The following is a 15,387-nucleotide window of genomic DNA, read 5'->3' as shown; positions in this document are numbered from 1 at the left end:
GAGAGGCAAGAGATAATAGAGACTTTAGAAAAAGCAAGGAAGGTCACACTTGCTTCTGGTTTTTTGTGTGTGTATGTGCTTGCATGCATGTGCGTCCATGTGTATGTGTACAAGAAAGATCGATAACAGTCTCCAATAGTTTACAAGGCGGCTGGTTAAACACAGCACCTTTCAGATCAGGGCTATGGAATTACACACAAACATGTGTGCACACTCAACCACGAGCTGAAGCGTGACCTTACCAGGCATTTCTGAAGGTCCTAACGTGCGGAGAATAGAGAAGCACTTTTAAGAAGGCAATCTTCACAAATGCTAGCATGAAGACACACACATATCATATAAACACACTCAGGATGAGGCAATGAATTATGCAGGTCTGTCCACATCTTTTACTCTCAGACTTGGAGGGACTGGTTATAAAAAAAGGGAGAAATTAAATGTCAAAATGACCAAAAGATTAAAACAGTGTCCTGAAAACATTTCAATAAGTCTTTTGATTACTAACTCTAGACCCACAGAATGGAAAGTAATTAACTGCTTCATAATGTTGCTTTTGAAGCGCTATTCACCAGGGAACATAACAATATGTGGTGCTATTTTTGTGTAGCCCATTCTGAATCTGCCATGACACTAATCTGCAAAATAAAACATACCGATGTAAGGTCATCTGATAATAGTGAAAGCCACTCTTCCATAGTAGTATTTATTGAAGATTGCTGGGGAAATTGTCAACGAGAGCCTTGATAGTATATTTGGAATTTTTAGCAGTTCACAGAGACTCTGCTTGAAGACAAATGTAAAGAGGGTGCAAAATCTGTAAATTTGAGTAAGGTGTGGGTGAACTGACAATTCCAGAAGGGAAACTCCTAAACAATGTGGTATTTATTGTTCCTTACTCCCATTTCCAGACTTCATGTTACTTCAACAAATGGAAGACTCATTCAACGCAAACATAGCATTAGAATGATGTAACATGCTGGATGGCTACGCTACTTGAACAAATTACTTCATGGGACTCTTCCTTCATAGACAAACTGCTGTTTGTGCAATATGAGTCAAAGATAGCAGCAGGTTGGAGAGGATTGTGCATCAAAATTCAGAGGCTAGATTAAGTCTGGCTTTAGCTACATGGAATTTTAAAGTGAAGAAAAAATATTTCAGCTCAGACCACAGATCATGCCTGTTAAACAGATTCTGGTGTTATTTTTTTGATACATTACCCACCGCTGGTCGAAATGAGAGACTGCTGGAAAACAATCAAATTAAAATTCTAACTTATGATCTTCAAACTGACACATTTCTTATATTTTCTTTTTACTGATTACTTGACAATGGTGTTATTTGATGATTGTTTGAACTGTCAAATGTCAAAAAAATAGCAAGTCATCATAAAATGCCTAAGGAGATTGAGCTCCATCAGAAATCCAAACATTTAGAAAACACAAGTACATGTTAAAAACTTGATTTTATGATAACTGGCCTGATTAATCATAACTCGATAATTACTTGTTGAAAATCATAAGACTTAATAGTGTGACACCAAAAAATTATTGTACACTACCACACACAGTTGTCTCTACATATAAACAGCTGACTTTCCCATGAACAGTAGCACCAAATGCAACCCAACACTGACAAGCCACTATGCGCTACTATGGCAACAACTTCACAGCAGAGTGTCAAGTTGACATGCCACTGGTATGCTGGCCATGCCCGGTTCTCCAATGTCAGGTGGACAAAGAAAGAACAGAGATAGAAAAATATTCTACTTAAGCAAAACTGGTCCATGTGTAAAAAAATAATAATCCAAGTCCATGAAAATAGGCCTTGTATCATTAGAAGTAATAGATTTTTTCAAATTACTTTTATTGTCTTATGGCCTACAGAGTCTGGGTCCTGCCCGCAGTTTCTGCATCAGTGAGGGAGTATTTCCCCGCCACTGTCGCTTATGCTTACTCTGGAGGGTTCTGTTGCCTATTGGGATAGGATAGGAAGGCGGTGCGTGCACACGCAGCGGGTCCTTTTTCTCCCGCTATAGCGGTTCTTTCGTGTTTTTTTACTGCCTGTGGGTCTGAGAGGACTGTAATATCATCTGTGCTGTATGTCGTGCATATATGGTACATTTGACAATAAAGTTGATTATGACCTAAACGCTTATATCTAAGAGTATAAAAGAAATCAGTTTGGTCAAGACCATAGATCTACACAAAAGCTGAAAAATATTTTTAAAAAAGCATACAACCAGGCATTACGCCTGACAATCTCAACATCAGGCAGGCAAGGTGTTTGCTCTTTTCATTTTCAAGTACAAGACAGTCTTTATTTTTAGAAGTGGAAACTTTCCATTAGCTCCTTAATATGCACTCAATAGCATTCACAAATAAAAAAACAGTAATATAAAAAATGTGGCGCTGTTGGGTGATGATGTCCTCGCGGTTGGCATCAAATGACCTTGGCATTTCTGTAACGTGATTAATGTCAGCCCAGCATGTAAAATAGAAAATCTGCAGATGCTTTCAGTAAGATTTCTGGCAGTCAAAAAGCCTTGAAATGTACCAATGAATACTGCAGATATCCTGAAACTGATGCAACTGATGCCACAAGTATCCAAATTAACGTATGAAATCATCTGGCCTTGACCAAAAACCAGTTTCAGAGCAGTAGAAGCTCTGGTCTGACCTTAATTTCCACATGCACAGGATTTACTGTACCAGGACCTTCCAGGAGTCTGGCACAAAGTTTCCATTAGTTGTCTGAATTGGTAATTGAAAAGTGTTGTGCGGTGAACACTGGACAGATAATATAGTGTATGGGCATCAAGCACTGCCCCCTTAGACAAACACATACTAGGAACAGTAGCTTGGACTGCAGCCTCTCCCTTAACACAAATACAATAAACAGACCAGCTGGAATCAAAGTGTATATCAAGGCACTGAGAAGAACATTAATACAACATTCGTCCTCTTCTCTGAGAGAGATTTACACCCACACCCTCAACTCCCAGACACTGCGCACTAATGCACACATGCATACACACATTTAGTCTAGGCTTGCGTCAGTGATCTCGGCCCCAGTCACACATCACCAATGCACTCCTGTGTGTGTATGTGTGCAAAAGTCTGTGGGAGTCTGTTGATGCCATTCTTATGTACTGTGTAACACAGCTGAGATCAACAAATATGAGCTGGTGGAACTGCACGCAGGGAGGTCTCTGGCCCTCTGTGCTCTCCCACGCTATATTGTTGCATTCATTGGTGCAAATACTCCACCAGGCCTCACCGAGCAGGTGTGGCTGAATAGAGACTAGAGTGCAGTTTCTAATAAACAGCAGATGAGAGGAGTGGACTGAGGATCATGCAGGCCTCATTGACAGAACTGAAATGCAACTTCAGACTGAAGGACCTTCTTGGGATTTTTTGACTGTTCATATTTTCCAGAGTATATACGTATACAGTATATTTCTGTTGAAATGGTATTAGCAGTCCTCCATCAAGACTGCATATGAATGTCATTAGTAAATAATGTGTTGTATACCAAACAATGTTTGTCTTTGTTTTTGTATCGCGTAGAAAATGACTTAGGCATTGATCTGCTGCAAAGAACCATGGGAGCTGCTGGTGAGCACTGCTAAAACACTTACAGTCATTGGTTCCTGGTTGCTGCCTGATCCTGTGGGGTCAAGGGGGGGTCACTTCCTGTGTGATTGGCCCACTGTGAGGCCAGTGGGCTCTGACTGACAGGTAGGAGATCATATCAGCTGCCTGAGAGGCAACACAAACCAATAGAGGCCAGGGAATAGAAAAAGGGGGCAGGGCAGAGAAGAGGTAAACAGGGCCTCTGAGGGATTAACACAGTCTGACAGGCTGGCTGGGACCAACACACACAAGCACGGACACACACAGCTTTTCGGGCGGGCTGCTTTGCTGAGCACACACAATACACTGCTTGTTTTAGAACAAGAGGAAAGAGAGAGTAGATAGATAAGAGAGGCCAAATCACAGAGAAGGAATGTGATAGAGGGAGAGAGCAAAGAGTGCAAGATCATGAACCACAGGTGCTTCCCAGCTAATGTGCTTCCACAGGCACAAAAACTCCCACTGAGGCCTTTAAGTAAAATTCCACAATCTAACCATTTCTCTTTTGTTTCCAAAGAGTCTGGACTCCAACCAAATGTCGCTCAGATCTGTCAGCTGCAATACATATTTAAAACTCGCTGAAAGATATCCCACTGCACTCTACAACGCATGTACTTTGTAAATTCCCCCAACATTCCCCAATTTCCACAGAAAATCTATCAAGTTACCTGACCTTCTGTCTGAAACCAACTGCTCAAAACGCCATTTACATTCCAGGCATTCCATTAAGACCCCTAAAAACTTTTACATATCACTCTATTTGAAACTCAAACTCCTATGCAATTTCCTGCGGGATTAATAAAGTATGTTTCTATCTATCTAAAACGTGCACACATATACACGCTAATGTGTTACTCAGGTCTGCTTGAGAAGGCTGAGCATTTTGTATATAATGATCAGATTATATCAGCATATCAATAAAAATTACCTGTATCCAAAAAGGCACAAACCATATATAAATTTGATTGCTAAATTTGAGGTCCAAAGAGCCAATTGAAAAGAATTTAATAAAATATGAACATGTCAGTACAGTCAGATGATATCCAAAGAATTCTAATGAACACAACTTTGTAAACAGTTTCACTCAAAATCTAAATGAAGCCTGAATCCCTCCTTCCTCTTCTGTTGAAAAACAGTGTTGATAAAAGTGGTGATTAATACCCTAGCTGTCCGGCATGACCCCATCCTTCTTTTTTTAACGAGCAGCAGCCAATAGGCCGAGGCCGACTGCATTAATTAAAGCGGGTACAGTGAGCAATGTGGCTGAACAAAGACATTATGTAGAGGAGCTTAAGTCCTACCGAAACTGGATCTTTTTTCAACTTAAAAACCGAGATAAGCAACAACATCCATTCAGTACTGGAAGAAATTGTCAGAATGATATTCACCAGATCAGTAGCTCAGAGTGAAATAATATGAAAACTTACATACAGCAAAATTACAGTATTTACATTAGTCTGGAACAGCTTCACAAGAAATCTGAACCTAATACGACTACATAGTGGTTACAAATGGAAATGGGCTCAAAATTTTCTTTTCCTAGCACAGCAGTCTAAGTGTCTGTGTATATACAGTATGTACTTATATGTGAGGGCTCATTTTAGTGTGTGAGAGAGAGAGAGAGAGAGAGAGAGAGAGAGAGAGAGAGAGAGAGAGAGAGAGACAGAGAGAGAGAGAGAGAGAGAGAGAAAGAAAGAAAGAAAGAAAGAGACAGGCCATAACTCCACTGGACGTGGCTACAAGACTTGTGGTCGTGATCTTTTGCCCCACATCCCAATGAATCCCTAAGAAGTGATTACTAACACGTGCACACGCCCGTGCACTCACAAACACACACAATTTCACAATGAAATAAGGGACACAACATATTTACAATTTCAGCTGGTTGTGCCAATCACATGACTTGGCAGAAATTTACAAAAGCAGAAGCTACTCTGGTGGACAAGGAGCAAGGAGTAGCAAAAGGAGGCTGGAGCTGTGACTACAAATTTGAACTGTACTCTAAAGACCACTGAGCTGATTGCTAGGCGGAGAACCAAAAAGTATCAGTAAAATATGGGCATTAATTTAAAAGTAGTAAAGGACAGACGACAGACGAGTGACTTGAGTAAAATGGTGTTTACTGCAAGCATAGCTTTAATGGCAAAGTTGCTTTGCCAGTTACCTAAGACCTAGGGCATTAGCACCTCTCTCTGGACTGGAGTGGGGCCAATCACACACAAATGCTAGCATGCAGTTGAGTGTAAATAAAAGTGGCTCAAATCTCAAAACAGTTATTAATGTAGATATTATTAACCTTATGAAAAACTATTTAAATGTAGCCATAGCCTTAGAAGAATTCTCTACATTAGCAAATTGCAACAACAGCACCTTCACTAAAATGCATAATCTGACCAGAATTAACTAAGTGTGTTTCCAGATGGTATGTGTCAACCCTTAACCACAACATTCTCCAATTGGCAGGTAGGCAGTGTGTCAAAACAAGTGGATGCATGCGTGTGTGAGAGAGAGAGAGAGACAGAGAGAGAGAGAGAGAAAGAGAGAGAGAGAAAGAGAGAGAGAGAGAGAGAGAGAGAGAGTGAGAACTCATTGCATTGTATTTGTGGCTGATGCCAGCAAATCTCTTAACCAGGCCTCCAGTTTACCACTGCCAAACACTGAACTACTATCACTAGCTGCTAAGAAAACAGGTACACAGTCCGATGATGACCTTTCTAGTCAGTCACACAATGTTCTTTTCCCCTCATTGGTGATTGCGTTCATTTTTTGTGTTACTTCTTTGTCATTGAACATTTTGACCTATCATGATGATGTAATGTCCTTTCACAAGAGAATACCCACTGCTGTTTCCATCATTTGATAATCTCTTAACTTGACAATGTTGTTAATTTGTAGATTTAGCCTTCACTCCTATACATTATGCAATCACACACGTCTTCTTTAAAACATTTTTCTTTTATGTCAAATAATCCCAGCAATACAATATGTTGGTTGATCGAAAATAGTGTAAGCACTCTGAATGGCTTTGACTTTGCATATAGCTCAAATTTATACACTTCATTCATCTATAGATTGTCCTGAATGTTACCTGTGTGATTGAATATAACATCATTGTCTACACATATTTCCTAAGTTTTTTTTAACAAAGTCCCAAACAGAAATAAATCCAAAAAAAAAATGTATGCCTGCCCAATGTCAACAATCGCCATAGTTTTCAGTAATTTCACACAGTGCTGGACTCTGGAAATAACTGTTACAATAATACAACGAAAATCTGATCAAACATCACTCTCAAACCAACCCAATCATTCCAACTAGACCTCAGGAAACACACTATCTCCACACAACACACACTTCCTATCAACTTCCTGCTTCCTGCGCAGCGGAAAAAAGTAGGGAGTGGCGACTGATGTCATTGAGTCTGCTTACATGTTACATTCAGGTCCCATAGGAAAGACAGTAGATAGGAGGCTCCTGGTAGGACAATCTTCAAATTGTACATCAATTTAGACGGTCAGTGCTAGCTTAGCATACTGTCTTATTTTTTAATCATTCAGTCTCTAACTTGCTTTGTATTATTCATGTGGCTAAAAGCTGTTAATGAAGCGCACATGAATTCTCCAAACATTCAGTGTAATGATGATAATCCATTAAAGTGAGGTAAGTAAGGACTCTCACATGCCACTTCTGTCATGTTCCACACCATGTGCAGCAGGTGAAGCTGGATTTCACTGTCAGATTCAGGAAATTTTTCAATTAAGTTTAAGTTGCTAACATTTGAAGCAATTTCAACAACCAGGAAAACCAGACCAAAGTAATAAACACAGACCAGTACGTGTTAGGGTATTAGCTGTTCATAAATGTGATAACCCTTTGTCATTGCAAAGAGCTTACATATCTGGGATGTCTATGCTAATTTATTACACCTGTCCATGTGACTACATCACTCAATGCTGAAGCTTATCCATTTGTTTAGCTATGCATTAACATGAATGGCTAATGTCACAACAAGCAAAAGTGTGGCTTCACTTTAGAAAGTCAGGTTGTTTAACACATCTGACCAGACATGTAAAGTAGCACAGCATAGGTCTGAAACACTGACATGTTTCAGTCTCTGTGGACAAGAAGATCATCACCTCCATCAGAGGACGAGACAGCTAGCTACAACAAGTTGTGTTAATGATATTGTGACTTCCAAACATGGAACCTTGACTGTGGTCAACTGGAGGTGAGATTATATAACAGGGCTTAATATTTGCTTTAATTTCCAGCTCTGGTGTAACTTATGAGCTTTATGAAGTCTATTTAAGGCATTTATTCTTTTCAAAGTCTTCCATTTAGATCCTGTCATTTTAAGCTCCAGCAGACACTTTACCAGGGCCTTTTAAGTCAGGAATCTAGAGGCTGATAAGGATCCAGGTCAATTGTGAGGCAAAGTTAATAACTTACATTATTATGTAACATACTAATATACGGTAATCCTAAATTTCTGAGACGTAGACCTTCGAATTAATGTGATGGTGAAGACTTCTATAGGCAAGATTTACCCAAGAACTGGATGGCAAAAGGCTGCTGGTATCACTTAAAACCATGAAATTCTTTTGGCTCAAAATTGAACTGAAAAACTCTTTAGGTTAGCACTCAGGACTAGTGAATAGCCTTGATTACTAATTTTGTAGAATGATGCAAATAAAAAACTACAGTTAATGGATCTGACTCAAAACTTAAACACAAATATATATTCTGGTAAGTCCTGCATACCACAACTATGCATCATTTGAGAGCAAAGCAGCAGACGAAGGTCCATCAAGTATTTTTGCTTGATATGCCTATCATCAACCGAAGGTCAAAAACGGCAAATCGGCAAGTTACAGCATGGTTCTTCTGGAGAGAAACTGTATCTAAATATCCTCACCCTTGATCATCAAAAGTGTGGGAGTATTTCTGACTGAGACCGAAAAATGCGGAGCTCTGTAAGCTCTCTAACTGGATATCTTCTCACAGCAGTGTGACTGCTCTGAGTGAGCACCAGAGATATGTCATGTTTATATTATAAACATATATAAAGTTTCTTTGATCACAGTTGTCACTTATTAGATGCAATTTTCAAAATGTTTGCTAGTAACATAAAAGACTACATCCTTAAATTGTGGTAGTATATTAAACAGATCCAATATGATGGTTCACTGTAAGCTCTACATACTGCAATTGTCTCATCACAGCATGATATATAGCAATTAGGGTTGCAATGGTATGGAATGAGATTTTTAATAATCTATTTCTCAGTGGGAGAATAAGTCAAATGTCCATATTTTGAAAATGTACTTGTGCACTTTTCATTCTTCAACCTTTCAATGTTTTTTGATACTTAGGTTCATAATGTTCTTAAATGTCTGATATTATGGAAAAGATCCCACAGAGACACTTGTCTGTCTTTATCTCTCTCTGTCACTGTTCCGTGTTGTTTTGGTTAAGGTAGAAAATTAGTTAATCAATTTCGATTGTTTTAATCCCCCGAGTATGACAAGTGGTCTTTGTTGGTCATACTTCTCTGACAGGGATTGAACTCATGAATGGAAAAAATACTGTACTTAATCTGGCAAACACATAATGTTGATGAATATGCGAACAAACTGGATGAATTTCCTCTTTAAGAGGTGGTTTGCACTAGCATTTGTAACTAGCTTGGTATCCTGTCTTGAGGACTACCTAGTTAGGTTTTTTTTTATATCCATTGTCATCCCATGCTACTGACCTCATCAATGATACCTGCCACCCTTCTCTCTGCCTTATCATCTGCTGTGGCAGTGGTTCTCATAGTACTGTCGGACAGGCAGCCAGAAGAAATGGAGATTATTCTTCTTTAGTTTAAATGATATTAAGCAAATGCTATAAATGGTAACCACAGCAGGCCAAATGAGGATATCGCTTGCTATGTTCCATTTAGTTTAAATGCCAGTTTCAAGTGTGGACATGTCTTGATCTGTTGTTAAAACCTGCTAACTGCTTTAGTTGTCTTTGCCCCACGCTCATGCAAAATATGTTCACTCACATATTTAGAGTGAATGCGACATTATGCTTTTAGTCAAATTCTCCAGTTCAGGGGTCTGCACAATAAGTAAGGTGGGTCCACACCTATATATGCAATCGGTTTTTGCTTGCAACAGCTGACTGTTTGCGGGCCACTCATGTTGCCAGATACTGAATGTGATGTCACTAGCAGCAGAACAAGAAAGCTACAGCCAACAATACCAAGGGTCAGAAAACAGCCCATTTTGAACAGGCACTTCACCAGTGCAACATGTACATGTATATATGTATATGTGTGTACATATATGTTTATATAGAGAGAAAAAGAGAGTAAGAGAGCAAGTGAGTGAGAGATGTCTACTCTTTCAAATAATCTTTTCTACTCTTTTTGCAAAGTGTGAACCTAAATTAACTGTATATTCAAAGCCAAAAATAAGTTCAACTACAGTGCTACATCCTTCAAATTTAGAGTTTATTGAATTAAGCAAAACATAATGCACACATTTGAGGCCATGTTACAGTAAACCCCCATGTGACAACAGTACCTGTTATGTTGTGTTATAATCTGCCCAACTCTAAGTCCCACAGCCAGGCCAACTCAGTTTGGGTTGCAAGATTAAAAAGTTTTAAAACCGTTGCACCAGACTAATCAGCCAACCGCAGCTAATCTAATCATACAAATGATCTCACTTCTCGCAGTGGCAGTTCGATCTGAAATTCACAAATTAAACATAGACTAACATACTGATGGTAAACAAAATCTCAATCAAAATGTCAATAACAACTCCCACTGTGAATTTTATTTTTTTTAAATGCAACATATTTCATGCACGGCTACACTCAGGAGCAGGCTAGACAGTGTGATGGATACTTGCAGCTTGGGGGCTCTACCAGCTGACATATGGGGAGGGTGTGGTGCTGTAAGAAAGGCCATGCATCTGCTTCTATTTAATCATGTCCTACTGGACAAAACTGAGCAGTCTTCCGAAGCAATGCTGAAGCAATGCTTCTTGTAGACTGAGAGAATTACATGCTCGAGGACTTCAGGACTGGGTTAATCTTTCCTCATAGAATGAAGAGGTTGTGTATGTGCAGTACACAAGCCTGGCCAACTGCTGGCCAGCTTCAATCCTGATAAATTAATCGGCTCAAAACAAGAAGCGGGGACCTGTGACCCCCCTACAGTCTTATCCAAGGAGATGTGGGGGTGGACTACCCGCCTAAAATACTGCAGCTGGCCAATCACAGCAAAAGAAAAAATAATCAAAACTAATTGGCCATGAGATGTACCGTTAGGGGGTAAGTTAGATGGGTATTGACTAACTCCTTAATCACTAGAAAGATCACCCAGCTAGCTGTTCTCTGGTAGCAATCGACAGAAACCCTGCAGGGAGGAGTGCCTTATCCTGTCATGTTGTTTAGTAAACAACAACAAAATTAGTCCAGACGGCCGATATGAAACAGCGTTGCTCCTTAACATGTTACAGGGTTAAATTATTGCTGGTTAAACGAGCGGCTTGCATCAAGCTAGCTCCTGTGAGGACAATGCAAGGCGACATGACACGGCTTGACAGGGAGACTGCTACGGCTTGTATGCTGGTGCGATCAGCAATCTACCTGCACGAAGCATTTGCACTCATCTTGTTGCTAATGCTTTAAGCTTTTATCTATTTGTTCTACGTATCAAACAACCTCAACATGCAATCGGGTTTGTCAAGCATTGCAGGAACTGCTGCGAGACCGCGTCGCGGCCAATATACACACAGAAAGCACCGACATAGAATGATATATAACAGCTACAATTGCAACTAAGTTAAATCTTATAATATGTGCACTACCGAGGTGCGACTAGACAGGCTTTCCAGTCTCTTCAATTTAGCATTATGCCAAGAGTTCATATTAGCGCTACAGGTAATGCTCTTGCTAACTAGCCAGCTAGCGCCGATACGTGCCGTGCCCTCTTGTAGACAAGCCAAACTAAATTCAAAATCTGCCAATTCAGTGCTGCCTTTCTTATCACACAAGTACACATTACTGAAAATAAACCACTAGATATTTAATAAATCACTGATATTTGCTTGAAGTTCAGCATTGTATTTTGTTCAAAACCGATTCGATAAACTGTCAACTTTGAGAATTATTTCTATATAGCTTGCTAACTTGCTTTTCAAGTATAATGTTGTATGTAGTAGCTAATAGCTGGCTAACGTAATGCCTGTGTAAATTGTCTCTAAAATATTGAATTTAACAATAAAATTGAGCTTGTTTGTAGACAAGTGTTTAATTAGACTATTTGGCTAGGCATGAAGGTTCAGTTTTTTTATCATTGGACTCAACATTTTGTACAAGGTGTGTATTTTTCGACGTAGTAAACTGCCAGATTTTTCAGTGGACCTGGGTATTCAATCCCTCCTAGTATGTGCGGGGACTTCCCTTTTGACTACGCTCCCTACAACAGCTTTGCTTTCAGCGTATAAAAGTCAAGTGTCAGCTCATGATAGCTTCACAGTCTCCCATTCACTTTGGAGCGGCCTGCGGATCCGCGGCCTCTCCTGCTACTCCACAATCGACTCCTAACCTTACCTCTGTGGGCCGGCTGATTTCAAACAGGTCGAGCCGGTTAGCGTTCCAGTGGTTGATGATGTCGGCCAGTTTCCTCCTCTCCTCCTCTCTGCTCCCCGACATGGTGGATAGCCTTTTGAGACCTTCTCCGTCCGTCTGCACTACTGAGTAAAACTTCCCGTAACGTTAGTCCACAGGAGAAGAAAAACGAAAATCACAGGTCCGGGTCTTTTTCTTCAGCCGCCAATACTTATCGAAGTCTCCTCTCTGCTAGCCAACCGACCTGCTGTCTGATCTGTTTCTGTTTCGCGTTCACGGCGCGCCTTTGCGCGCTCCCGAGGCACTCTGGATAATTGTCTGTGCACGCGTAAAACTGTTAACTGTTTAAAGTCCGATGAATGTAAATAATGACGTAGCTTTTCAGAAAATCCTATTTGGTAACGAGAGTGACATTTTCAATAGCATTTAACATCTACATGTTGACCACAGGTTCAAAAAACAAAACAAAAAAAATTCAAGAACAATTCCGAAATAATTTGTACCAATTATTACTTTACAGATATTTTTTTGCAGATGAAAAATAAATGATGCACACAAAAATACACAACTACACAAATATGATATGAGCTTCATATTAAACTATCATTTTATCTATATATGACATGATCATTTAAATTCTAAAGAGGGGATTTGATGGTACCAGTAGTATTTGATTAGCTGATCATGTATGAAGTATATTAATTCATACAAGATATAGATTTTTTTATTATTTTAAACCTCTAAACGTTCTTGAATCAAGAAAAATATGCTACGTTTGTTGTTGTAAATATGGTATTACATGATGACTATTTATTGAAGCGTGAGTGTATGTGTGTGTTTTTGCATGTTTGTGTGTAAATGAGCTTCACAGTACTTCATCTGCTATATGTAAATGCCAGCTCTCTATTAATGCACTTCTGTGGATGACTCTGAAAGGTCACGAAATATCAGGCAGATGGATGTGAAATGACAGAGTTATAGTAGTGCTCACATCTACAGAAATAGCTGCGATACAGCAGCGAGGTAGTCACAGTGGCCTCCCACCTAATATGCCAGACGATGTGGGGAACAGTAGTCCTCACTTCTTATAAGCATATTAGTCACCGGTGCTGAATTTTAGGGTGTGTAAATGCCTCACTGACATCATGTGTGAGTAATGAATGAAAAACAGGCTTTAATCTAACAGGCTGATGTAACTGTACACAGGGATGTGGAATTAGGTAAACAACAACACATATGTTAAAATAATTTTGAATTCACCATGAAAATGAAGAATACAGCTGGATTATTAGAAACAATGACACAAAGTTATCTTGTACAATTTCAGAGTTGGAATTATGTGCAATATAAAGAAAGATAAACAATATTCATATCTAAGTATCATATGTTTTATATTGGGTTTGCAGAGGATTTGCATTGATATCACATTTCCATAGGAACGTTCTTACTGGGCTTACTGGCAAAACATCCGGTTACATGGCTGCATTTAATAGGGAAAATATAAAAACAGGAAAGGAACTACAATTATCTGTTTAAATTAAATCCATCTAAAAGGTAAACATACAAAGAAGAATGTGCTGGTGAAAGTTGGCTCCATCTAACAGTCAATTGTTTCTTTAACACAAGCAGCAGCACCAAGCTGGTACTATAATTTATAACAATGTATGTAATGAGGGAGGACATGAAGGTAGTTGGTGTGAGAGAAGAGGATGCAAAGAACAGGGTTAGATGGAGGCAATTGATTCGCTGTGGCGACCCCTGAAGGGAAAAGCCGAAAGGAAAAGAAGAAGTTATCTTAAATCTTTCTGTAATTCAATCGACTTTCATACAAATCAGAATTAGACTGTGGGCTCTCTATTTGCCATTTCAATATTTTCCCACCGCTTTGTTGAGTTTAGAGGATGTGTAATTTTCTGCTGCACTCTTTTGAACTCAGCAGCAGAAGCTAGAAACCGCAACAGGAAACCAACTTCACCAGATAGCACTGCCACTTCCTGTATCTGTGATATTATCACTTTTTCAGTCACCACAAACACTCAGACATCACAGACACGTTTGACACTGATTGTTACAAATCTGTCATAAACAATGTAAATATTCCAGCTGCCAGATTCTTCTCTGGCCTTTACTGGCAGCTGGAGGAGTCAGTTTCTCTGTGCTGTTCTGATAAAGAACCAGTGAGATCATATGCTGTCACCATTTGCTTCAATGAATTTCACTCAGTCGGGGATGAGTCACATGCTGGTATGTTCTAACAAATAGTTTGTCTCTTGCTTTGACTAAGGCAGAGCCTCTCTTATCTGTTCATTTTTAAAATAATGGTGATAACATGAACAAACGCAGAGTGCTTTTCTCCTTATCTTAGCTACAGTAACAGTTTAAAACAGATCGCTAAGTCTTTCTGCTTGTAAAAAGCACAAAGTTAGAAAGAAGCTGATGCAAACAAAATGTAAAGACGGTACAATAAGAGCTGCTAACAGTGAGAAACATTTGATTAACTGTCAGAAGAGGAGACTCAGCCTATTCAGTGTTTGAAAACATAGATACTGTACACAATGGTAAGGAATCTCAGTTTGACTACAAAATACGGGGAATGAAACATTACAACTTGAAAAGGGGAAGTTGATTGAAAAGAGAAGTCATCAAAAGAATGAGGAAAGAACATGAACAAAAAAGTTTGTTGGGTTGAAGATAAAGTCGAGGGACTTCAAAAACTTGACATTGTCTTTCAGTTGATAGCAGATACCCAACAACAAGTTAATTCAAATACCAACAACTACCACCGTGAGGATTTAACATCATGATTTTGATTGATAGGTCTCAATAACTACTAAATAGAGAATCAAGAACTCTGGTACCTATGGTATATACTGTTGGTATACTGTTGTTTTATGTTGAGTGAGTATATTAGTAAAAGGGTGTTGATGATAGAAGTAACTGGCAAGAGAGCAAGTGGAAGACCAACGAGAAAGTGGATGGGAGCAGTTGGTGTTAGAGAGGAGGATGCAGAAGATAGGCTGACATGGAAAACGACGACACGCTGTGGCGACCCCTAACTGGACAAGCTGAAAGGAAAAGAAGAAGATGCTAGCGAGGCAATTTTTGCATGGCAACACATTGA

The 15,387-nt window shown here is 39.4% G+C and overlaps 1 protein-coding gene across 14 annotated transcripts in view; it reads right to left on the bottom strand.

Moving 5' to 3' along the window:
• The window catches only part of afdna (afadin, adherens junction formation factor a), a 67,333-nt gene extending 54,791 nt beyond the window's left edge, over window positions 1-12,542 (bottom strand). For all 14 annotated transcript variants that reach the window (XR_011038994.1, XM_068343226.1, XM_068343232.1 and 11 more), the window contains exon 1: window positions 12,249-12,542. Coding sequence is in view for 13 of the 14 variants with exons in the window: in XM_068343226.1 (XP_068199327.1) it covers window positions 12,249-12,350 (102 nt within the window). In the remaining variant the exon portion in view is untranslated. The remainder of the gene's footprint in view (window positions 1-12,248) is intronic.
• Window positions 12,543-15,387: the final 2,845 nt, after the last annotated feature.

Source organism: Antennarius striatus, chromosome 19 (assembly GCF_040054535.1).
Source record: "Antennarius striatus isolate MH-2024 chromosome 19, ASM4005453v1, whole genome shotgun sequence".
Lineage (NCBI taxonomy): Eukaryota > Metazoa > Chordata > Actinopteri > Lophiiformes > Antennariidae > Antennarius > Antennarius striatus.
Note: the sequence above shows the minus strand (reverse complement) of the source record. Positions and strands in the feature narration are given on the sequence as shown.